Source organism: Temnothorax nylanderi, unplaced genomic scaffold, assembly GCF_030848795.1.
Source record: "Temnothorax nylanderi isolate EJ_2023f unplaced genomic scaffold, tnyl_v1.0 TNYL_tig0260_pilon, whole genome shotgun sequence".
In the NCBI taxonomy this organism is placed as follows: Eukaryota; Metazoa; Arthropoda; class Insecta; order Hymenoptera; family Formicidae; genus Temnothorax; species Temnothorax nylanderi.
Window position 1 is genome coordinate 202508 of NW_027249322.1, and position 26323 is coordinate 228830.

Sequence of the window (26323 nt, forward strand, 5' to 3'; positions counted from 1 at the left end):
ATACCTTGAAGATCGTTTAAACACTTTTTTTCAGTCGAAATCTGTATTATTTTATGTGCCATTTCTTATCTTGATATCGTACAGACGGCGTCATTAATGCTTTCCTAGCTGTGTTCTGGGGATTTCTATAGTGCACGTTACATGTACTATGCCTTCAGGTGGAAGGCATTAATGACGCCGTCTGTACATCACTTTTTTAATTAAAGATAGACTGTAGTAAAAATTTATTCGGCCGAAATTCAATGAAATTTCATTCAGAGGGAACTTAGATGCGTGTCTCTTTACGTTAAATTTATTCACTCATTCTTAAATCTAACGATCGAACGCTATATACACTACTAAATAAAACTGACACTGGCTGAGAATCCAAATTTCGTTATAATGAGGATTTGGCTCTGTCTGTCCGTTATAATGAAATTTGAATGCAGTTCAGAACGAAAATAGAAAACGGGTCAACCAAATGTCTCGTGCATGTTACAAAATTGCGTATTAACTAGCGCCACGTGTCAACCCGGGCTACGTTCCCAAGCGGCAAACAATAAAAATCGGGAAAAATCGAAGCTCGACGGCTTGGTTGAAATAGTCTTACGATAATAGGCGATAGTTTAAATGGTACTCGGGAGGAATAAAAATCCACAGTTGTATGAATACGAATGAGAATATCACATAGCAGATGCGTCATGATCACGCGAGAAGCCGTGAAGATTTTCTTATTGTGATGACACCGCGCAATCGGTTCGCGGGTATCAATTATCGTTATTATATGATCCGTTAGAAGACAGAGTGACTCGAAACTCAACAACGCCACCATGTCAATCACGTTCGCCGGCGAGCGTTCCAGATGAAATAATTCCCAACGAATGCAGAGCGTTTGGCTTGAGAGGTTTTTTCACGACACGAGTTCTCGGCGGAGTAAGAGAAACGCTATCTATAATCCTCATTACGACAGAGAGCGTGTATTCCGTGAAAACGCGTGCGATTAAGAAATTGCGCAGCAGGGTTAACCGCGACGGCTTTAATTGGCGGTTAACGTAATGCTGCGGTGACAAAGGTACACCTCTTACGGGCCCGCTCGCTCATAACGTAATCACCTTGACGCGCATATATGAAATGTCTGATGCTTGGGATCTTGTGTACACGAAACGGCTAGAGCTTGAACTGCGCAGTTTCATTTAAATCTCATGTTTTGAGTATTTAAATTAAACAGCGTCAGTGACATCTAATTTAATTTTCAATTTCAACTTTTAAGCGGAGATCTATAACTCGATAATTATAGGATTCGATGTAACATCGAAATTACATCAACTTCGAATCTCCATATTTTAGAAATATATTTGGCCGAGTAACACGTCCCCTTAAGTGAAAAAAAATGAAAGAACAACTCAAAATTATAATATTATATTATATTATAAATATTTTGAATGTTTGAACAAGTAATTTCAACCGAATGCACGTAACTCTTCTACTGCAGCTCTATAAACTTTGTAGTAGGTACTAAATTTTATATGTTAACGAGCAATATTTTCAGCAGTTTTCCTCCAAAGAGATAATCCTATTTAAAAAAACCATTAAAAAAGCGAGCATATTGCCGCTCGTCCGAAAAGCGATCGCGAGATGCACTCATCGATCGTCGAACTTGAATCGTCATCGCTTGGCATGTTCCTGCAATCGCGACGCATGGGGTCAGCCAACCGCGACACCCGAAGGCCCCGCTGACCAGCGGCGCAGACCGCGCGAAGGGCCCGTAAAAAGTAGGAGGAAAGGGAGGAGCGACGAGAGACGGAGGGTCGAGAGAGAGAGAGAGAGAGAGAGAGAGAGAGAGAGCGAGAGAGGTCCGGAGGACCCACTTGAAACGCCTGCGAAGGACCGTAGTTGTTGACTCGCTGACTGACTAAACTAATGACATCGTTACTGACTGGCCTGGCCTTATGCTTCCCTCTCCATCACTCCAACTCTCCCTCTCTCGATACTCTCCCCCGCCGCCCCGCTATCGCATCACCTCCTCCTCCTCCTCCCTTCTGTACTGCTCTTCCCTACTACATGCACCTCCTCGGTCGCGATATACCGCATCGCGCGTATATCGATGCACCGATGCGCACTCTCACGCGCGCGTAGCGCGTTCGCGCACATTCACGCAGCCGCGCATTGAGCACAGACTGCCTGCGCTCACTGGTCGAGTTCAACGATCTCTCGGATCGCACCGTCTCGCTTTATCTCGCCCTGGTCGATCCGCGTGGTCTCTCCCCCCTCCCTCCCTCCCCCCCCCTCTCTCTCTCTCTCTCTCTCTCTCTCTCTCTCTCTCTCTCTCCTCTCTCTCTCTCTCTCTCTCTCTCTCTCTCTCTCTCTCTCTCTCTCTCTCTCTCTCTCTCTCTCTCTCTCTCTCTCTCTCTCTCTCTCTCTCTCTCTCTCTCTCTCTCTCTCTCCCCCCCCCCTCTTTCTCTCCCTGTCTCTCTCTCCCTTGCACACGCGCTCTCGCACCGAGTATCGCCACGTCTCTCGCGCCCCTCGTCACCACCGACACTTCGTATCTCGTTCTGTCTCTTCCTGCCTCTCGTCCTTTCCTTCTGTCCTCCTTCCCTCCTTTTCTCCCACCTATAGATTCCTCCTGCTTCTGTGCTTTCCCTCCCTGCCGCCCTTTCTTCGCCGCACGTTCTCTCCTCTGTCGCTACTCTTGGTCGTACCTCGCCGACCTCCTCTTTCTCTCTTTCTCTCTCACAATCGCTCTTTCTTTCTCTTTCTCTCTTCGTTTCCCGCACCGACGGCGATGCCGAGCGCAACGGGTCTCGGGCGGCAATGCGGACGGCGCAGATGCACGCATTGGACTGTACAACGTTGGACGTTAATGGACTAGCGCGAGAGAAGAAGAGAGTGCGCCGATCGGTATGTGAGTGGATTGCTGGCGTTACAGATGACTCGTTACGTTAGGCGATAATACGTAAATTGCATACAGACACGACTGTGCGATAGTTTGACCCAACTGGTATAGAATTATTCGATATCGAAAGGAAGAAAAGACAGAAATATAAAATCGATAAAAGAATCCTGTTTACCAGAAAGAAAATTGATTTAAAAAATTTGTCGAAAACGATTGATGAGATAAATAAAGCTGTATATATGAGAGATCGAAATATATAAAATTTATAAGAGAAGATATGTTGTATCATTTTCGTTTTATGGTAAACGAGAGTAGAAACCGTTTCAATATGTTTTTACATTGTTACTAATTTAACTAGCATAATTGTACATTCAATCGAATTTAATTTTTATATCACTTCTAATATCAGTATTATCGCTAACAATATCAATGAAGTTAAATGTGGGTTAAATATGTCAACTTTTATTTAACAATTAATCTAATATCATTAAACGATAAAAACTATTTTAATATAGTTTTATAAATCTAGAATTTATATTCAAATATTAAAATTTATTTAAAGATTTGATATTTTCTGGACATAGTTTAGTGTATTTTAACACGCCTCTCACGTACCTACATGAACTTTCACAATATATTTTCTATTATGTGTTTAATATATACGAAAAATACTTCAGTGTTTAGTAGGTAAATTACACCGTATTTCGCGATACATTCTGATAAACTATAAATAACAAAGAATTCTTTGGAGGACAGCGATGCGATCTCAACGCGACTCGCTATGCGATGCGTGTTGCTTGCATTTACGCGCGCACGCATGCAAGCAGGCAGGCAGGCACGCACGCACGCACATACACACACGCGCGCGCGCGCGCGTGAACACCGCCGAGAGTGAGAGTCCTATGAGATACGCACTCTACGCGTTGACACAGCGCGCCTTGTGTATACACGCATCGACTCCTACATCATGCGCCCGTGCGATAGTGGGCGCGCATATACGACGAGTGTGCGCGACGAGCAAATGCGAACATGTGTAAACGTCCAAGACTTGGTCGCATTTGCGAACGATGCGGGTACAATGTACCGAACGCAATTCAGCATCGTTCTCTACATCCGGTACATCGGTACGGTTCGATTACACCTGCGCGCAAATGTAATCGCATGTCTACCTGGACCAGAAACGTCTTCGTAAAAGAGAGGAATGATTTCAGAAACGATGCTTTGCCTGCTCGTCTGAGTCTTTTATCGATTAAACCTGATCTAATTAAATTTGATAAAATTAAGGAAATGTATGCCGAAAATGATTATATATATTTATACATATATGATAAATATAAAGGGAATAGAAGAATATTTGCGGACACGTATCTGAAAAAACAGAAGCTTTTACTTTAAAAGCTTTTATTTCCTAATGTAATTTTTTTCGAGGTCACCGGTTAATTTAAATATCACTTTCTATAGCGTTGAATCTGAACTGGAACCAAAATTACGCCCGGCTTCGATCGTCGCACGAGAGCTCCGAATATGGAACTAAAAATATAGAAATCGTTGCGCGTTTGTACGTTTCACCATATTATAGTCAGCATGAAGTCTTGAAATTACATCGAAATTACGCCGATCCCAATCCTCGCATTCAACGGACGCGTATCGCGAGACACGCCACGAAAATCGCATCCGGCGAAAGTGTGACGGAATTGAGGTAGGCGCGTCAATTACGGCGCTTCATGAGAAAATCACCACCGTAAGTACGTGACACGGACGAAGGAACACAGTCAGAATTGACCCCCGCGCTTAAAGGTCAGTGCGACGCGGTAGTAACGACTCGATGACCCACCATAATTGTACATATATTGCCCATCTTATCAAACGGCGCGCCGTCGACATTAAATTCTATCATTTCTTCATCCCTTCGCCTCCCCTACTTTCGACCTCGCCCTCGCTCTTCAACGTCGGGCTCGCCAATGACGAGGATCTCTCAAGATCGCCAACATGATGATCGTTAAATAATCTACACACAGACGACACTTTGTTCGAATCTAGCAAAGTAATAAAATAATCTCGTCTACATCAAAATGTAAAATAAATTGATGTATACATATATGAATATTTTTGCGACCTTATTATTTTCTACGAAGGAGTTTTCTTTTTAGGAAAAATTGATTAAAAAATTAAAATTTGATTTTTCGATTTTTTATTTGACATATTTTGGCGGTTAAGTTGTAAATTAGAAATCTGTTAAATCTTTATATTTTAATGGCGTGTATCTAAAAAATTATTCATGTCTCAGTACTGAAATAAGCACATGGAATACTTTACAATTGCTATTCGATATTTCTCTTCAGTAGTATTTATAGTATAACTTTCGGTTTTTCGATTTTTTTTCTCAATTATTAAACCGTAGCAGTTTCAATTGTTTCACTAGTCAATTGTTCCATCAATAAAGAACGTCAATAAAGAATGCAACAGTTTTTTAGTAATTTAATGTCACGAAGAGCCTGACCTCTTACTTAGAACACTTATAATATAATATAATAGTGTTACACATAGATGTTTTAATAAATATAACATTTTTGGTAGAAAATTTTTCGTTGCAAAGGATCTGTTGAATGATGCTTTAAAAAGTGACAATAGAACGGAAGATTGTGTCCTTTTAGACAGAATATTCGTTAATCACTTTTTAGGCCGGTTGATGCAGATTTATCAGAGAAAAATAGATTTGCCTTTTGCAGAATGTACATACGTCGCCTAAGAGCGACTCGGAGTCTAATGAGTTTGCGCGACCGATCGTATCTTTGCCCTCGTAAACAAAAGTTTTACGATCGGGGCGCCTACACATGCATCATCGACACGACTTTTAATAGATTCTGTCGGCGCGGCTGCAATAATCGTGTCAGCAAGAATGTTTATTGCCTCCAGCTGGACAGCTTTTTAAGAACTGGTCGGTGAACACCGTGCCACACAGAGACGCATCCCAACCTCGGAATTTCAAATCGAAAGTCCCCATATCTTTAACATGGACGCGTTTAAAAATAATGATTGAAACTTAACGATATCCGATCATTCTCGCGTTTAATTTTTATGAAGGTTTACTTTGCCGAAAAAATACATGAAACATATTTATAGCGATTTCCCTATATCGTAAAATTTCTGGCTGTTATAAGCATCATGGTACGTAAACGCTAGTATGTATCATCTCTAAATAGCAACTTTTTAAAACTTGGGATTTGTATCGAAATATTGAAAATTTTTTATCGAATATCGGAAAATGCACAACCAAGAGAAAATTAAGTTTACAGTCCCTCAGCATTTGCCGTTTTACATTGTAGCATTTCCGATTAGTATAGATTACTACGTCATTCGTATTTCTTCAAATCATACTGATTTCACTGATTGAAATGATCATAGCTACGTTCTGAATTTAACCATAATAATAATTTAACCGAACTCTTCTCTCTTCGAGAGATCAGAGAGATAGTAATTGCACACCCCTCTTTGCCTTCGGCTCAAACGACGAACGCAATGGGCAGAGTGTTTGATCTTCCGTTGCAGACGCAAAGGAGGAGGTTGCGCACGGCTATCAACGATCGCGAGAAAATAATCGCATTCTCGAGAGCGGCACCTCGGCGGTACCGCTGCATAATATGCGTCTCGGCGTGCGTCGTCGTCGGGCTCTAAGGCTATTTCTGTACACGAACGTGGAGCGGTCTCCGGCGCGCAAGAGCAGATACCGACAAGGGTGAACTAGTCGACTGTCTCTCATTCGAAAGAACTGCGATTTCGAATCAAAGAGAGAAAGAGAGAGAGAGGGGAAAGGGAAGGGAAGGGCAGGGAGAAAGCTTTGCATATAAGTTAATTGAGAAAACAATAAAACTTCAAATTGATGGCATCAATATCTGTGAGACTTTAGATTAGACCATTGAACTGCCAGCTCTCTATAAAGATCGAACGCGTGTCACACCATAGTGGCGAACCGCCACACTCTGCTAGCTTCAAAGTCGGCTTAATCTGTTTAACAACGACGATGCGAAGGCACAAATCGTACCATTGTTTCAGCAAGGAGCGACTCAAAGCAAATAGCATTGTGCTGCACTTCGTATTGAAACGCGTTGCGTGTATCGGAGCGAAGAAACTGGGACGGCAACAAGAGCGATAACAAAGGAGCCACTGCAACGCGTTCGCGACCGTATAATATAGAGTGTCGCGGTGAGTTATCCCGTTATTTCTTTCAACATAAAAAAATTATCTTTAATTAATTTGAAAGCGATTTTCTCCAAGTGAATCTTCCATTACGAACTGTTACGAGCGATCGAGGATCAAGCTTGAAACGTTTAAAGTACGGTGAATAAAATCCTAGGCTCTTGTTTATTTAAAATAAGCTCTACATTGGCATATGTAATTTTAAACTGTGGTCTAACTAAAAATTTGCTTGTGAAATAAAATGGTGTGCAATTGATTTTATGTAAAAGAAAGATACGTTATAAAAAAGATTTTATAACTGAAAAAAATAGTAATACTTCGGTTACACCTTGTACATAAAATATATTATATATTTGTTTACGGTGCGAGCACGCGTAAAGATATACAAGTGAATGGGCTACTAGCTGTTATCTCGTCTCTTCCCCATATTTTGTCGTATGTGCTATAACACACGCACACGCGCTCGCGCGCACACACGCACGCACACACACACACACACACACACACACACACACACACACACACACACACACATTCTCCCTGTTACATACATATGTATTACATTTTATTATAAAATAAATATTTCATAACATTCTATATTCAAATATTCTTATATACAACATTATTTTGTTTGAAATTTCTCTGAACAGAATTTCAAGAGATAAAGCAAAAATTTAGAAATAAAAAAATTTCAAATAACGTATTTCATATTAAATATTACGATTCTCGCTAGAAGACCAAGTGAACTGTGGTGCATGTGTAAATTGATTGCGACAAGCACAAAGTCGTCTTTGTTATTCATCCAGTGCCGACTCCGAAATATGTCCCTTGCCGTAACCGTAATCACGGCACATGATCGGTAATGAGTATGCTCGATAAAATTGGCCACTAAATCTAAAGTACATAACAGCGGTGCTCCTTTCAATTCGGCTTACGGGCCGCACTCTCGCGTTTAACAGTCGGGAACGTGACTTCCGGCCCCGTCGTCCGGCCCATACGGAACGTCCTTGGCTCTCCCTCTCCCTCTCTCTCTCTTTCTCTCTGATTTCTTGAGAACTCGAAACGGAAAAGAGGATACACATCGCTCGTGTAACAACGCGATAGATAATAAGCGCGTCTCCAAGAGCTGTTTCTCGCGTGAGGTAGGTCAGCGTTACGCTCGCTAGGTTATCCCTGGCATCTCGTGTTTCTCGTCCAAGCAGGATTGATTTAAATTCCTTCTCGCGGGAGACACTCTTGGATTTTACTGAACCAAAGTTGCGCCTTCAAGAGACTTCGTTTTCAATTGGAATGAATAAAAACGTATCGCGAGATATTATCGCGACTTTTATAGGAAAAGATTGGTATAATAAATTTGTTTTAACCTGTGCAGAATTCCGCAATACGCGTAATTTATTATGAATTACGATCCTGTTATTATGATTCAAGTAAAAAGCTATTCTCTTTCATTTATATTACTTTCTATATATTCCAATTATAATGAAAAATATCTACTTCTCAATATACCCTACAATTATTTTAACGCCGTAAAATAATTGCATTGAATAAAGCAATTATTTTCCCTGACAATTTCAGATTTATATTTCTTCTTTTTCCATGGTTATTCACGTGGTCTTCTGTACCTTATATAAAAAAGGTAAAGATAAGTTATTGGGAAATGCGTAGTTTGTCATTGAAGCATGATGTTGTTTTTGCTACTTCTAAAGAACAAAAAGAAGAGAAGTGTTTCCCCATCTACGCTTCTCACTACGCGCCACTCGCTACGTCAAGGTGACGTATCGCGTCCAAATACCGGATGGCGCGGCGGCACGATGAGTTTCGTCGGAATTTCTCACATTACAACCCTGCAAGCGATGCGAATTCGCGATGCCGTGAATATACTTTACCTATAGGTTACACCTTACCACCCGCGTGACCTCACCGAGGACGAGTTATTAACCATAAATTCGTGCCACGACCGCACTTGGGTGTCCCGCCGAATAAGAAGCACGTCGGGCAGGAGCAGGCAGGAGGCACAACCTCCGGCTCGCCCCGCTCCGCTTCGTACAGCGTGGGGTCATGTGGCTTGTCTTAAACCGTGGCACATTTGCATTCCTCTCGGAGTCGACCTCAGACATTCGTGTGCTCCGCAGGCAAGGTCAAAACGGCTATTCTCCCTATCGCGCTCATCGCAGATAGCTCTCGATAACGGGCACAGTCTGTACGGTCTGCATTCATTCTTATATACATTGTCGAGAGATATATGGATATGTCAAGGATACATTTTGACCGTACAGAAATTGCGTTTGTTTTTTTTACATGTTTTTTTAATTTTTGTACATTTTGTACGTTCCATAATTTTTGTGAAAATGATAAACTTGGAGCAGAAGAGCGCTCACAGTCGCTATGATAAACATGGAATATCATGTGCCACTAGAATTTATTTTACATATTTAAATTTTATCGCGTCGGTTAATATTATCGAGTCACATAATTATTATAAGAAGACATAATATGTCTATGTATTAGAAATATTGCACGTATTTCTTGAATAAATCCTTCGACTACTAATGTAATAGTGAAGAAGTATTAAAATAAATGGAGTGAATGAGACAATTCAATACAAATTTTCTAAGATTAACAATAAATAATCGTCAGGAAAAAATAAAAGTTAAATCGCGTTCTTTAATTGTTTTCGATTTATAAGTTTGTAAAATACATACATAATGCATACAACTCTTCATTAATCTTTCTAAAAATGTAATCTTGTTCGAGTGAGATAATCAAATTCTTAGAAAATTGCTTTAAACTGTTTATTCCATCGAATCCTTCGATTGAAATCATTCATTTGGAAGAGATTAAATGTAACGCGATTGCAATTTGTCGCATTCGTTAATCGCCTGCACTAAAATCGCCGCCTTATTCATCGAAAAATCGACTTTGATACTATCACCCCCCCCCCCTCTCTCTCTCTTTCTTTCACTCTATCTCTCTCTTTCTCTGCCTCCCTCTAAGAGCGGCCGATTTAGGAAGGGAACGCCTCACACTTGCCCGCTGCCTTTCTACGGAAGAACGAGTATACCCAGAACGAGACATACAGTAGAGCGAGTCGCGTGAGGCAGGTCAGCGACGTCGGCTCGCGACGAGGGGAGCGCTTCGTTTTAAACGGGCTTGATCAAGCCATTCGCATTCCTCGTAGTTCATGCGTTCGCTTCGCCCGCCGCCTGCCTCGCAGATTCGTCCTTCGTGTCCGTGCGATGCGATGCGACGCGACGCAACGCAACGCAACGCGGTACACGATACACCTCGTGCTGAACGAGCCTGATAGCCCTGATATTCGCGCGCAGAGTTGGGTTTGATACGCACTCCAGAAGTTTCATACGTATGATACGTACGTGTGGGCGGTGAAATAGGGATAGGGATGCTCACTCGACACTGTGATTTTATATTATCGAGACACTTTATTCCCGATATGAAATAATACGCTTCTAAGGGCTCATACACAATAAGAGTAACAAGGAATTAAACATAGAGAGAATTCCGTGTCTTAAAAAAAAAGAAGACCGTGTCTTGAAAAAAGATGCGACTATGAATTCTCTCTATGGTTAATTCCTTGTTTCTTATTCCTCTCATTGTGCATGAGCCGTAATACGTCAATCTCGATATACCGGTGCGTACGAGTATTTTTGCTACCGGTACTTCAATCTCGATGACAATATGTGGTATCAGTATCTAAAAGTTAAATAGAACGTCATAAATTCATGTCATAAAACATTCATTTGATGATAAAAATGCATATAGCTTCTTTTTATATCACTCATTTACATGTGTCAATTATAGTATCCAGATTTCTCGGAACTGAAAATTTTCGTTCATATACTGATACTTAATTTTTCTCGGTGACAATACCAATGTCTAAAAATCAGTCTTAAATAAAATAGATGTAAAAAATCATGAGTGTAGCGCTCTCCGCTCGAGATGGTAACTAAAAACACGAGAAATCTTTTACGAATGACAATTGGAATATGCTGAATATGAATTACGTCAATCATTGACTAGTGATAAGACCGACATTGCAAATTTAATTTATAACGTTTAAAAATTCTGACATAAAAAATGGCTGATAGTATATGCAAATCAAAACGATTTTCCTTTAACAAAAATATCAAGTAAAAAAAGTAAAAAAAAATAACAGAGAAAGTAAAAAAAATAAGTCTATGAAAAATAATTCACGATAAAACGCAAGCGTTGCAAATAAAAAGATGTTACAAACGCTTATTTTCTCAGATTACTTTTCAATCGACGAAATCTGCGATGCGTTTTTAACGTGATTATTACAAGAGAGCAACGTTCACGAGCTCCTTGACAACGCGACACGGTAGAGCACGTACACGTGTCGTCATTCCACGGCAAATTGCGCGCGAAGCTGATAGTGTGTCATTCAAGGACACACGTAGCTGCGAAGGCGAATAGCGCATTTTTCTAGGCTATTGGTTGCATCTACCGAATATAGGGTAATATTCAATCTGCTTAATGGCGCGGCCTGCACCGTCCTCGATTTCATCTTACCGACGCGCGCGATGGCGATGAGATATACCGTAGGCCGTTTCCCTTTTTTCCTCCGTTCCTCTTTTTTTTCGTTCCACTTCTGCACTTAAGCAAAATACTCTCATTGTTCTTTACGCAGGAGTGAACCCGTCTCCTCAGCGCGCCAAGAAACTATACGTTTCCCGATAACCGGCTTACGCCGACGTTACTTGCGCATTTACGACCATCTTACTCCAAGAAAACGAAAACTTTAATCGAAATTGGTCTAAAATAAAGAGCAAAATGTTTATTTATTTATAAAAAAAATTTCGTGCTAAAAGCAATAATTATGTATTTTTATAGATGCTGAGAAGAACTATCGAATTATTAATGATAGCCGCAAGTCGTAAAATTTGAAATTAACAAAAAAATGAATAAAAAGAAATAAATATAACAATATATTTTTTAATACAATGAAAAAAATTAACTTATGCTTATTTTCATATTAATTTAAATTCAGCATTAAATAGAAATAAACTCTGAAAGAACTCGAATAGCATAACATCGTAAAAAAGCCCACGTGCACGGTATATAAAGGATATTTATATTTAGCTTTTTTTCTTCTCAGTACGATTCATTGATCGAGGTCGCGGAAATCGATATTCACACGTTGCAAGTCGAGAATGCCGCATCATTTATGGGATAGACATAATTTAAGTTGGTATTATCAAACACATGACACATGTTAGCGACATATAGCAAGATTTATTTCATGTGTCACAAATTTTTTAACACAATTATATTTAACACGCTTACACAGATTACTTGTTTTGGTAACTAAAAAGAGAAATTTGCTATTTACAAATTAACTTTCTCTAACCCAATCTTTGCGATATAAGCACAAACAAATATCAAAAATATATATGAATTTTAACGGATTATTAACGTGTTACTTGCATCAATTTGTCAGTTCTAGCTTTCTTAGCAAAATCTAATTTAGTTTATCTAATGTTTTAGTTTTCATTATTAATCCGTTAAAATTCGTGTATATTTGATATTTGTTTATGTTTATATTGCAAAAATTGGATTTATAAATGGCGAATTTTTCTTTTTGGTTACCGGAAGAAATGATCTGTGTAGGTTTGGCATTATTTTCCGATTTAGGTACACTTGGAAATCTCCCCTCATAAGTATTTTTACTTTCGAAGTTCGCATTCAATTATCCTTGCATCAAATTGTCTCGAATACACATGGAATATTTATGTATAAATTATTTATTAAATCAATCAAATTACTGATCGAATTATTGATCACCTGAACGATTAACAAGATGTCAGGTGATAGGAGTAAAAGGCATCAACACGGAAAAGTCTTTCCTCCTTTCGAACGGAGCAGATTAACGATCGTCTCCATGAATAGAAAGAAGGGAGATCGTGTTTTGAATGCAACATTGTAAAAACAACATCGGGAGAAATCCACTTATCGGGAGACTTTTATGGCGGTGCTACGTCTGCTGCAGCGAAACGCCGTAGATTTCGAAGTAGCTATGCGAATTTCTCGCTCTCGCGCAAACCGCAACATGAGAGCTCGATTACTTCACAGAGAGAAATAAGTGCCTGCTGTAAACATATATAAAAAAAGACAACTCTTTTACCCAGCCACCTAAGTCTTTCGTACGATCTTTTACTTGAGTCTATCCCACATAAACGTAATACTTGAAATACCGTTGCGTATTCTTCGTCCTCGTTTTTTTTTTAATGTTTTCTATTTTGCCCTTGCGGTGTTTACTACGTGGTCCATGTCGCAAGTGTACATATCTATATCTGGACACTTCGATATCGTATCTTTGACTTTTCCAAGTCAACAGATTTTATATTTACAGAAAAAAAATCGATAAACAAAAAAGTCAAGTGCTCAGTAGCCAGTACGTATTAAACATCGAATAGTATCAAACATTTTCATTTGCGTATACGGCAGTCGTACACGGTTTACGATAAGAATACGTGTGATTCATATCGCGAGTGGGGGGTCCCAGAGTGCCGATCCTTTTTGATACAAAGCGTCTCGACCCAGAAGGAATCGCGCCGCCATATAAGAAACACTCGAGAGTACGTCGCTAATAGGCCGAGATTAGAAAATCGGCACGAGCGGAATAAGAAAACGCCCGTCTCTCGAGCGAGAGGGAGCGAGAGGGAGGAAGGGATCTCTGTCGATTCGAGAGGCGGCGAATGCGATTGCGATTGCATAGAGAGCGGTATCGCGAGAGAGGCGCACGAGAGTGCACCCTAGCCAGTGGGTCACGCATGGGAAACTGGAACGGTTTCATCTCCAGGCGGAAGACTCGATTTTTCTCCGCGGGAGAAACTACCGATTTTTCTTTCGATCGAGCGTTTCTAGGTTACAAGTAAATAAGAGCGCGGCGCGCACCGCTGCGCCGCCGCGCCGCCGCCGCTCGCGTGCGTCGCGCAAAGGAACGGTCTCCCTATTTTCGCTCCGCGACATAATTTTCGCCGACGACGAGGCGAGCAGCGCCGTGAATCCTCGTGCGCGCTTTTCTCGGTCTCTGCGTGTAAAAGAAAAAAAAAGAATAAGAAGTAAAAGGGGAAAGCACGTGTCCCGAAATCTGCTTTTTCGATCCGATGCCAATCAATTCTTCTTTAGTACAGACACACGTGAATTGCACGAATAATAAATTACAATTATAATAAACATTCAAATATACAGGTAAATAATTGAGTATTATTATGACAAATTCGTAGCTTTCATATATTTTATCTTATATTTACGAATAATTCGCAAACGCGAAAGTTCAACGCTAGAAATGCGGATATAACGCGCTCGCGGCGACAGTCGCACGTGTTTTACGTCGATATAAAAATATCACTGAATAGCATAGGCCAAAGTATTTTTTTTTTCCCCAGATAACGTAGTACGTATTATCTCGCGGGAGCTTTGTGGGGTTTCACTGATCGATGATACGGAACCGTACGACGTATTATTTATACACGGGCATGTCATTGATCCCCGAAGGAGCGTAGCAGCGATAAGTCTCGCCGGTTACTGTTATCAGTTAATACGCGGGTAACAACAACGAAATCGTATCAATGGAACCGGGAAGGAGGAAGCGGGAAGCGGAGTGAGAGAAAAGGAGAGGGAAAGACGAAACATATACGACGTGCAGCGCGCGCGGTCAGCACACTTTTCTCGTAAAAATCGTAAAGCTCATAATAGCGCGGCGAATCGATTAGTTCCGGCATAAATCTCTCGATCTCGACACACCGCGCAAGCATGCCGCTTTTAACGCGTTGCGCGCGCTCGCGCGATCGAACGCCTCTACCTGCGCGCGATACTCCTCTACACGAGTGGCACTCGCGCGGCGAAAAAGAAACCGCTTAATAGAAAACCGAACCGATGGTCATTCCGCGAACCGATAACTGTACGCTCAAAGTGCACGGGTTATCCTGTATACCGAGCGATAAACCTGCTTTTCCAATGCATCAAGACTTTTAATTATATATAGGAAAAAAAAACGTTATTTCACGTACTCGCGGCGTACATCAGCGGCGAGCTCTCCTTTATTCTTTAAATAATTTACTTGCCTATCTCTTCAAAAGCTTAATCAAAATCTTTACTGAAAAAACTAGCTGTTTAGTTCTCAAATTCAAATGTGCCCTTTACTTAGGTTTTAGATTAGTTAATATCGAACCGTGATTCACGCTTCAGCAACATGAATTTTCAAGCAAATGAATTATTCCTTTTGATCTCACTTGAAAATGCATATCCTGCGATTTTGTGCTCACGAATCAATTATATAATATACATATAATTAATAATACATGTGACTATATAATACATTTGTATAAAAGAATTATTAGATAATTAATAAAATTTTATATAATTAATAAACAAATGGAGCAGAATATTTCGCAGAACGTACGTTTTCCATTTGTTTTAAAACAATATAAAATGTAAAAATATGCAAGAGAGAACAAAGTGCGTTCACAGTTACGTTCAGCTAAAGTTATTATCACTTTAAAACCGGAATCGTCGCCCAGAGACAATATCTATCGCTCGCCTATATTTAAATTCGCGTAAAACTATGTCACGTAAATTCGGAGCTTACCGTATCTTTCTTACGCGCAATACCACACAAGCGTCCCAGATCTACCGTATATTTATTCCGTGAGATTATTTAATAAATTCGAGATTGAAAAATTAATTAGTTGGAGCCTATGCCATTTGATTTCATATTTTATCAGTTTATAAATACCTAATTTTAGACTCTAAAACTATCGATTTTTAAATTTTTAAATCATCTCTTGTGATAAAAATATACCGAAAGTTTGCGTGAACAGAATACTTTGTATAAAAACATTTATAAAATTAGCATCCCATTTTTTAAATTTCGGTATAACTGATAAGCTTTAAGAGTTTAAAGAGTTTTGATACATTTAAAAAAAGAATTCTGGCAATTAAATATGAAATTAAAAGAGAGAATGTTATGTCAAGTTCATGTTTTTATACAAAACGTACAAAAACAATAATTTTTTTATTCCGCTTGAAATCGGTTTGAATAAAGTAATACTTTTCGATAAAACTTTTGATACTGTTCAAATTGGAACAATTCAAGAAAATTTCGAAAAAAGAATTTAACTCGTGATAATATGGAAAGTTTCTATTTGAAAATTGAAGAAAAATTGCCAGAAATCTAATCTTATTTTTATCCTTTCAGATGTTTAAAGTGGAAATGAAAGTGAAAATAAGGAGAAGAAGTGTGAATCAGCTGGCTCTCCTTACCTGGGAGCATTGATGATCGGCCGGCCCATTGCCCGTTGCTGGCGCTTCTCGTTGACGGGAAGGCGCAGATAATCCTGGTCGCCAAGGAGGAACAGATCCTTTGAAATAATCATGTCCACCGCGGTGGCTGCTGATTAACAGCTGGCCGCCTCTCCAGTTCGGTCTCCTAAATCGGCGATCCGCTGCCTAGGCAACGTGGCACGTAGACGTTGTGGCCGTCACACACGAGTTAATTAGAGCCTCACTTTCCCGGCATCGCGAGTCACGTTCATCGACGACTATCAGAACGGGCTCGTTACTCGGCACGGACGCGCACTCGACACCAACGTTAGCATCCTCGCGTATTTCACGGTTCGCGGGTAATAGAGCGATTTGTGGAAACCGTCGCGACGATAAAATCTCACACGTTACACGATCGGCCGCGAGGTCTTCTCTGTCGGGAGAGAACACAGAGACGGATGAACGGAATCCAAACGGCGAAGGTGGATGATCCAGTGGCTGCGATTGGATCCTGATTGCGGTGTCCTATCGCTGGTCTAAGTCTGCGATTCCTTATAAAGTGTGCGAAGCCGATCGGTCTGAGGTACGACGATCGGAGTTCGATCGAAGAGCGCGGATCACGGGATTCTGGGCACTGAGAACGTCCGCGCGATCGTTTCGTTGGATCGCGATAGTCTCCTCGAGAAGGGGTCTTTTCCCGGCCAGTTCGAGAAAGCTCTTGAGTCGGCTCTGACAGAGCCGATCGGTCTTCGGAGATCAGAACTTTAAGCCCAAACTCCTCTTCGTCGTACAACGTGTTACATCGCGCGCTGGATTCCGTGGATATATATTAAAGGATCGGTGCGACGGTTTTTCTCGATGTCGAGCTTCTTGAAAGAACGAATGTTCGAGCGCATATGGGTCGCGAAGTTTCGTGCACAGATCGAGAAATATTTTTCTCGTTTCGTTATCTTTCTTCGTTTGATACGATCATAAATGGGGACGCCGTTTTCTTCTAGAACATAAAATAAAAAACAGATATATTAAATTTTGTTTGTAAAAAATACAATATTACATATTTGTGCAATTGTTACAACTAATTTGTCGCTTTTATTAAATTCTTTTATAGTTCGTGGCTTGCTGTATAGCGCACGTTTATTGCTGAAAAACTAATTTGCGTGTGAATTATTCAACTTAACGTTAAAATAATAAACGCATTTATTATTTTAATGTTGTTGTTTATTGTTTTAATGCTACTTATTCTTGCAAATATCAGGTTTAAAGAAATCATAAGTTAGAAACGGATTTATTCTTTATAGATCTTATATTTAATTTTATTTTATATTTACCATAATTTTTGTTACCAATTTAATTGAACTACTTATTAATAAGATTATTGCGAGTAGCAATGTAAACTTAGAGATATGCACTAAAATAATTATATCGCAAATTTTATATCTCATGAATAATTTAATGTTATTTTAGATCGAGTTTTGGATTTATAAACAAAATAGAATAAAACACACAAATTGGATGAAAATGCATATGATACGTTTTAAAGATCCATTTATATATTTGTATAACATTTTCCTCAGGACTGTAATAAATCTAAAATAATAATTCATGTTTTAAATGCTTACATTCGTGTATACATCTCTATGTTTGTTTAAATCTGCTCTAAAACGATTTAAAACTATAAAAACGTAAAATCTGACCTGGAAATGTGTAAAAATAAATCTTTATTATTTAATTCTCTTCCAAAAATTACATTCACCACACAGAAAAATTGAAAGCACTGAAATAACCGAAAATACAGCATCTCCATTACACGATTTATTAACATAAGACGCATTTGGCGGATTTTGGATCGAAAATCTTGCGTTAAGAAAACGGTAATACAAAGAAATCGCATTGCATTGTGTCGAATCTAGTTATAGCTCTACGGACGACGGAATACTATTATGTACCTCGGTCAATTTACTGCTTGTGACGACGCTCGTATTAATTAAATCCAGCCAAAGATCATTTGAGAAATAGAACACGATGTCACCGACCTACGCCGTTTTACACTCGACGTATCGCTTGCGAGAACTCATTTTGTACATATTTGCATCAATTTTCGTATGCCGACTGATAAGTATTAGTCACGGGTGAACGAGTCGCGCAAACTCGTATCTTAACCAAGATTTTGACAAGTGCCTCTAATCTACCAGTTCCTTGTTCAGCAATTAGGAACCGTCCCGACTGAAAACCGTGATTCAAGGAACACGGTTTCGTCAATCTTTTCTACGCGACCTAATTACTTTTCAACATGTTGCGCAGAATACGATCTAATTAAACTACAAGCGTAACATAGGCGCCAGTAAATCACAGGACATTTAAAATCTGGATTGCGAGGTACGAGTGTCTAGATAGATATAATACTTCTATCTAATTTAATCATTCGATAAACAGTAGCATTGGTTATCAAGTTTGATGATTTTATATTATTCTTCTACGAGATAATTATAAAACCATAGTTTCTTTAGAAAATTTTTTAATATTTATTTCTCTTATAATATTAATTTACAACATTAGAAGATTATTTCTAATGTATTAGAATGTATAAGAGAGAGAATGATATAATATATGCTTGCGAAAAAAATTGTAAAAATCACATCATAAAAAATCCATTATCACGTGTATTAATAACGCAATATTTTTTTTCTCTATAATACAATTGTGATACTAATTCTCTAATTCATGATACATAGTGATATTCTCCACAAATAAAATAGGAAAAAGATACAATTGTTGAATTGAAATTTTAACTTCAGCAATTTTTTATGATGTTCCGCTCTACTTATAGTATGAAATTATAACGCCCGTAACAAAAGATCTTACAGTTCTAAACTTTTCGTCAAATTTAATGTAACTGTAACGTGTAGCGTTGTACATACGCACTTAACACGATGAAGTTAAATACGGGGGGGGTTGTTGACTGTTATATCTTTTATTGAACATTTGACTAAATATTTTATCAGTGCAATTGCGATTACATCGTGCACGATAGCAATGTAATCAGTAAAATTGTGCAATTCTAGCGTAAACATTAATCACTGTGGTATTATTGTTACCCATATTTATAGACTGTGTAAAATAAAGATCCTCTCCACGTTTGTTGACTCAATTAAAGATTTTTTCACAATAGTATAATGCGATCGTGTGGTTGTATCATTCGCGTTGATTCTGGCGAGCATCAGCTGTGCTTTATTTCAGCGATATCTGTAATATTTCATCGGGAAGGATTTAAGAAGCCGTGGCAAGATCATAAATTTTATACGCTGTTATACAATTTCCGTGGACTCGAGCGCGAGAACGTGAGAAAAATCGCGTATAAACCCGTCCCATCGCCCAATTAGAATGTACGACTCGCGCTATTGGAATCGTTCCAAAGTCAATTTGTTCCTTTCGACGCTAAAGTCGGAGCGTCTAATTGTTCTCTCGTAACTTGAAACTTATGCCGACAACGATCATTAACGGACGCGATGAGACGCGCGCGATGATAAGATCAAGGTTCGGGGTTGTCACGGTTGTTCCGCGAAGTCACATTTACGTCGCGGACGCAATGATTTATGCGAGAGCCTCCTCGGTCGTGTTTAGGGTAGTTGTTCGCGTGCGGACAAACAAATTACGAAATTGTACGTGCCAGTCAACGGTCGACAACTGAATAACAAAAGAGATCCACGTTACGTTACTCCACTGCGCGGTATTCCACTTCGCGAGGTAATCGAGCAATACCGATGCAAATTCGAAGTCGTCGAGTCGAGAGGCTACCCTTCGACGCAAAAAGCTAGCAAGCTAGACGCGCGCGACTTGCATTAATCGATTTGCGATTATTATCACGACGATAATTAATTCCGATAATTTCGCGATGACGAAGGTCGCGCCGTACCGTGAGAACATCGAGCGCAACCTTGATCGTCTCATTGAATGTCGTGTAATTTTACGTCACACCGCGAGGAAATGATAATTCTAAGGGTATTAACGGTACGAGTTGCAAGTTGCAGCGTTGGTAAGTCAACTAGCTTGACACAGGCAACGAGGACATTTATTTCTCCGACTTGCAACGTATCTGTCAAGCATATACAATAAATTCTCGTTACAAAAGAGAGAGAAGCTCTTTCGAGCAGTCAGAATGATAAAAGTATCATATAAAGTTTGTGGAATTTCTGAGATAAAATATTAAATATTTATCATAGGTACGGCTTATATTATTTTTAGTTTACCTGGATAACATACATTTCTACATAAATATATGCATGTTTTTTAATAAATAAACTCATATTTCTTTGGAAGAAACAGTCAGTAAAATATGTGCTTTTTTAATAAATTGAAACAGTGAGCAGCTTGGCAACAAAAATTATACAAAAAATATAACACTCGTGAATATAACATGTATCATAATTACAAGAAATTTCGTAATATTTTTATTTTTTAAAGAACAAAAATATTTTGGCTTGTATGTAGTAAATATATTATTACAATAACGAGTTAAAGTAAAAATTTTGTTTGTCTCTATTCTACTACGTGTTCTGTATAGTTATTTTATTTTAAAATGTCACATGTTTCTGACGTAACTTTGTTTATTTTTTTATATATATTTTTGTTTTTCAATTAAAAATTTCTTTATCTTTCCTTTTTAATAAAAATTTATAGAGTTTTACTTTCACAGAAACGTGATGTGTAAAGGAAATAATAATTCATTAGGATTATATCGATGATTGGTTATAAATGTTAAATTATCCCCTTCATATTCATTCATCAGTGTTCAATTATAAAGTAATCAATTATAAAATAAAATGATATTTTACATGTAAAGTGTCACGGACTTTTGACAGGCCGAGAGACTGGCGCTCTTTTGGGCACTTGGCAAATTATTTGTAATTTTTCTTAATAAACTCTTGCACAATAAATGTGTCTACGTCTGCCGATATACAATAAATATATAAATTATATTTTTACCATCTATATTTCTTACAATAAATATTACATACTACTTTTACTCCGGAATTTTTACTCTCTTCTCGGACCGCTCACCGACCTTCTGGTCAATCTGATATCGCTCGACGGTCGTTCGTTCGACGCGGAAAAGACGACTGACCCGGTTATTTTTTCCTCTCTTTCCACGACGCCGCTTTTTCCGCTGGCCCGACGTCCGGTGTCGCGCGATTAATTACCAAATTCACACGGGCGCGGCACACGTACCTCGTGAGCCTCGTCGACGGATTTACCGGCGGCCGTTGGCCCCGCAGTCGCCGCCCGCCGATGCCGGTGGTGAATGCGGGACGTCGAATCTCGAGCGGAGCGTGCGTAGACTCACTGCTTCTCGTCGAGCGGCCGGTGCGCAGCAGCCGGCACAACCTCTGTCGACGAGGTCGTCCTTGTCGTCGTCGTTGTCGTCGTTGTCGTCGTTGTCGCTCTTGTCGTCGCCGTCACGTTCACCGCCGGTGACGTCCTGACCGTCGTCGCCGTCGTCACCGTCGTCGCCGTCGCCGTCGTCGTCGTCGTCGTCGTCGTCGTCGTCGCTCTTGTCACGCGCACACTATGCACCAGCAGCACCGGGCATGCGGCCATCGCGCGGCGGCGGCGGCGGCGCGCAGTCAACGAACCCGCATTTCTTTTCGCCCGAACTTTTGTTTTCCCCTTTTTTCTTTCTCCTGCTCGGCGCGAGTGTGTGTGAGAGAGAGAAAGAGAGAGAAAGAAGGAGAGAGAAAAGAGAGACGGGGAGAAAACGAGAGAGACGAAGAGCAAGAGAGAGAAAGAAAGAGAACGAAAGGGAGAGAACCTCTCGCGCGCACCGTATCGCTTATATCCGCGGATCTCCCGACACACGCGGCGGTCCTTCTCGCGCGCGCACACGTACGCACACGTCGCACACGTATATATAGGTGTATCCCGGTGGCCGCTTTATACACCAGGAACAACCGACCCTCCCGGTGTCACTGGCTTCTTCTTCTTCTTCTTCTTCTGCCTCCACCTCTTCCTCCACCCCCTACTCCTCCTTTACCTCCTTCAACTCCTCCTTCTCCACCACCACCTCCTCCTCCTCCTCCTGCTCCTCTTCGGCTGCGCGCTGTCGTCTCTATCGCGCGCGCGTGTGCCCGCGCATACTCGCGCACCTGCAGGGCTCTATACGCGCGCGCGCGAGCGCACCTATCGCGCGCGTATGTACGCGAGCGTGTGCGTTTGTGTGTAGGGCGCCGAGCACACACGGACTGGCGCACGCGCGCGTTTCACGTTTCTCCTCGCTTTCGCACGTGCATATACGTACGTCGGAGCGGAGTGAAAGAGAGAGAGATAGAGAGAGAGAGAGAGAGAGAGAGAGAGAGAGAGAGAGAGAGAGAGAGAGAGAGAGAGAGAGAGAGAGAGAGAGAGGGAGGGAGGGAGAGAGAGAAAGAGCGCGAGAAAGACAGAAAGAGAAAGAGAGAGAGAGAGACCCTCTCTCCTCGTTGCTCTCGCAACGACGGCGGCGGCGCGCAATCGTTCACTGACCCGCTCTCACCGACACGAGCTCTCTCGTCCCGCGCACACGCACACAGCGAACACACACACAGCGAACACACACACAGACACACACACACGCACACAGGCACGCGCGCCCGCGTGCCGATTCGATTTTCCGATGCAATTTTTCCCGTCGGGAGAAACGAGAGCAGGCCCGTCTCGGGAGGCTCGCTTCTGTCCGTCACTTGGTTCCGTCGTAGCCGTCCCGAGACCGCGCGCGCTCTCTCCGGTCGTTTCGCTTACGCGAGTCGGCGAGTCTTCCTCTTGTTCTCGAATGCACGAGAACGAGACGAGCGAACGCACCGAACGAAACAGCCGGCGCTTTCTCGGCGCCCTGCCGTCGATTAAAGAAAAAAAAAGAGAAAGAGAGAGAGAGAGAGAGAGAGAGAAAATTCTTACGCTCTTCCTCCGTTTGCTCCACCTCGTTGTCCTCGTCCTCCTCCGGTCCACGGAGCTCGCGAGTGCCCTCCGCGGACGGTCAGGTTTCGGTGCTGCACCTCTTGCGAAACGTCGTCCCTCTAGACCACGACGGCGACGACGACGACACGGGGGAGATGCTTCTGGGCGAGGACGGCGCGCGCCCGATGGCCGGGACAGTGATGACAGTCGCGCGCGTTATTGTCGCCGCGCGAGGCGGAGGTGCCGATGGCGCCGTAATAACCCGCACCTGTCGCGAGAGCGTGAAGTTGCCGCCGCGAGTTGCCCGCGTCCGGTCCGCTACCAGCTTCCTGCACTCCGCGCACCGCCACCACCTCGGGCACCTCGTTCATAAACATCACCGGGCGCCGCGCGCCGGTTAATGGCATATTACAGATTACAGAACTGCCTCTCGCACGGCGCGGCCGCCGCCGCCGTCACGCGGATCTGACGGGAGAGAGAGTGACGGTTCTATCCCTCCGCGCGCATCCCTCGCGCGGAACCGGCGCGCGCGCTGGATCCTGGAACCCGACTACTCGCCGAATGACGAATCCTATTCGCCTCGCGTATATTTACGCCGTCTCGTCACCCCCTTCGCCCGTCGCGCCGATATTCCTGTTACGTTCTCGGCTTTCGTACGCGCGACGATTTGATATATATGTCGCTCGATTTCCCTCTTCTCACTTCACGCTGTGTACGGAGCGCGCGCGCGCGCGCAGGCGAGCCACGCTTCTTTTTCTGTCTTTTCGGTATCTCGCGATATAAATTATATCCGATCCTCCAACTAAGTACGTCCCTATCCCTATCTCCGATCCGCGTTACGATTTTTCACTTTGCTCGTCGGCGAATCGTCCCGTACACACCTCTGATTCGACCGGGGAAAAATGCGCCGGTTCTCGTCCCACCGATCCTGCGGCGAACTTCTCACATCCTCCCGCTTCCGATAAGACCGCGATTCTCGCGTCGCTTGGCCGATCGTATTATTATTATGCGTGCACTACCGTTCTCCGCGCAACCCTCACGTTCTCGTCTCGATGACGTCGGGTGACTCGACTCGACCACTCGACTCAATTCAATCCGGCCCGGCTCGACTCGATCACACGAGTTCACGGCACGACGCGCGCGACGGTCGAATGTAGACTGAATCAGACGCTACTCGCCGTTCGCCGTACTCCATGTATCGGCCTGAACGTATCCACGGGTCTCCCTCCGCGACCACCGCCGCGCCGCCGCCTACCCTGCCTCCCCCGGGGCCCCGCGCTCCCCTCCACCCCCTCGGCGAGCTACCGCTTTTTCTCTCGCTCCTCTTTGCCACTCTCGCGTCGCGGCTATCAGCTCGTGCCAGACCACAGTCCTCGAGCTCGTTTTTTTTTCCTTTTTTTACTGCATGCCGCGCGATCGCGCCACTCATCTACGGGAAAATTGGAAAGAGAGCGCGCGTTCTCGCGTCGGAAAAATGACCCCAAAATACGGGCTTTGAGCGCAGTTACGTTAACGTTTAGTCGAGATGTCCGATGCGATCTTTAATCGGCTTTCCGCGGAAGTAAAATTCAAAATGCAAATGGATGACTTTGCATCTACTTATCTACTTGGCGTTTTAGTTTACTTTTTAATATTAATAAAACATTATAAAAAAAAGAGAGAGATTGCTATTTATTTATGATATTAAGTATTTTAAGATAGCCCTCAAGTGCTAAAACATCACATATTTTGTTTTCAGTATACGGTGTGCTATATTTGGAAACCAAGTTAATATAAAAGTAATGAAAAATTATTTTAAAAAATTACGAAAAAATGAAGAAAAATAAAATAGATATGTGCTGAGTATACAAATAAATGCGAATGCTACTACACAAAATTGTGAGTGTAGAGAAAGAGAAAGAAAGAGAGAGAGAGAGAGAGAGAGAGAGAGAGAGAGAGAGAGAGAGAGAGAGAGAGAGAAAGTGTGTGTGTGTGTGTGTGTGTGCGTGCGCGCGCGCGCGCGCGTGTTTGTAAGTAAATAACAAAAAATCCGTTTTCCTCAAAGAGAAAGATAATAATTCAGGGATTGCGAAGTCATTCTGCATTATTGCGGCGACGGATTAGATAAAGAAAACGGCGCGCGAACGATTCACAGCGTACAAAAAGCGCGGTATGATATTTAGCGCCGGCAAGGCGCGAGGCGACGTTTCCGATCGAGCCGCACGTCGCGTCGTATCTGAGATATTAATTGCCTTCATAAATTATATCGTGCGTTTTAATCGCGCGATAAAGGGTAACCGTACGCGATCGGAACTGCCACCCCCTTCTCGCATTGTTTCTGCCTCTCGTAAAAGACGCGAGGCGCGAGCGCCGAGAGGACGGCAGTACGTTCTACGTTCATGAATGACAAAAGCCGTGGCGCGAAGCGGAAAGTCGGGGAGAAGCTGGATGTAGTGCTTTATTGACGTTCGCGCGCGAAATATGGACGGATCAAAAGTTCGCGCACTGTTGCGCTAAGGAGTCACGTCACGTTATTCTCGACTACTTCTCTGACCGATTCCCGTTAACAATCCGATCTGAATCGTCGCTTTAAGCCCCGTCTATACTCTATATTACATCTATCGTAACGCTTTAATCGTAAGCGATCGTGATTGTAAGGAAAGAAGCTGTCGTAAACATTGTGCGTATATATATAAAATCGCAATGCGTTAGAAGTTGTGTCGCACAACAGCAAATGGCGAAACAGAATGTCAAGGGCCAAGTAAAACTGTTACGACGAGCGTTACGATTAACATTACGATAGATGTATTATAGATGGATCTTTACGCAGACGCGGATAGAGACCTTCTAATCAGAGACTGGCCGTAAGAGAGCCACTTTTGATTGGTTTGCCATTTTTCCTCAAAAGCAAGAGAAAAGAAAGAGAAAGAGATATAAGAAAGAAAGAGAAAGCGAGATATGAATGTATATCGCTTTCTCTTTTTCTCTTATATCCTTCTCTCTCGCAGGATTTTGAGGAAATCGCCTGATGGCCAGTCTCTGATT

At 41.8% G+C, this 26323-nt stretch overlaps 1 protein-coding gene across 1 annotated transcript in view; it reads right to left on the minus strand.

Moving 5' to 3' along the window:
- E23 (Early gene at 23) overlaps positions 1-24434 on the minus strand; it is a 131841-nt gene extending 107407 nt beyond the window's left edge. Inside the window, exons 1-2 of the mRNA XM_071718582.1 lie at positions 23300-24434; positions 16376-17369 (exon numbers count right to left, since the gene is read on the minus strand). Of these exons, the coding sequence (XP_071574683.1) occupies positions 16376-16488 (113 nt within the window). The 5' untranslated portion in view covers positions 16489-17369; positions 23300-24434. The remainder of the gene's footprint in view (positions 1-16375; positions 17370-23299) is intronic.
- Positions 24435-26323: the final 1889 nt, after the last annotated feature.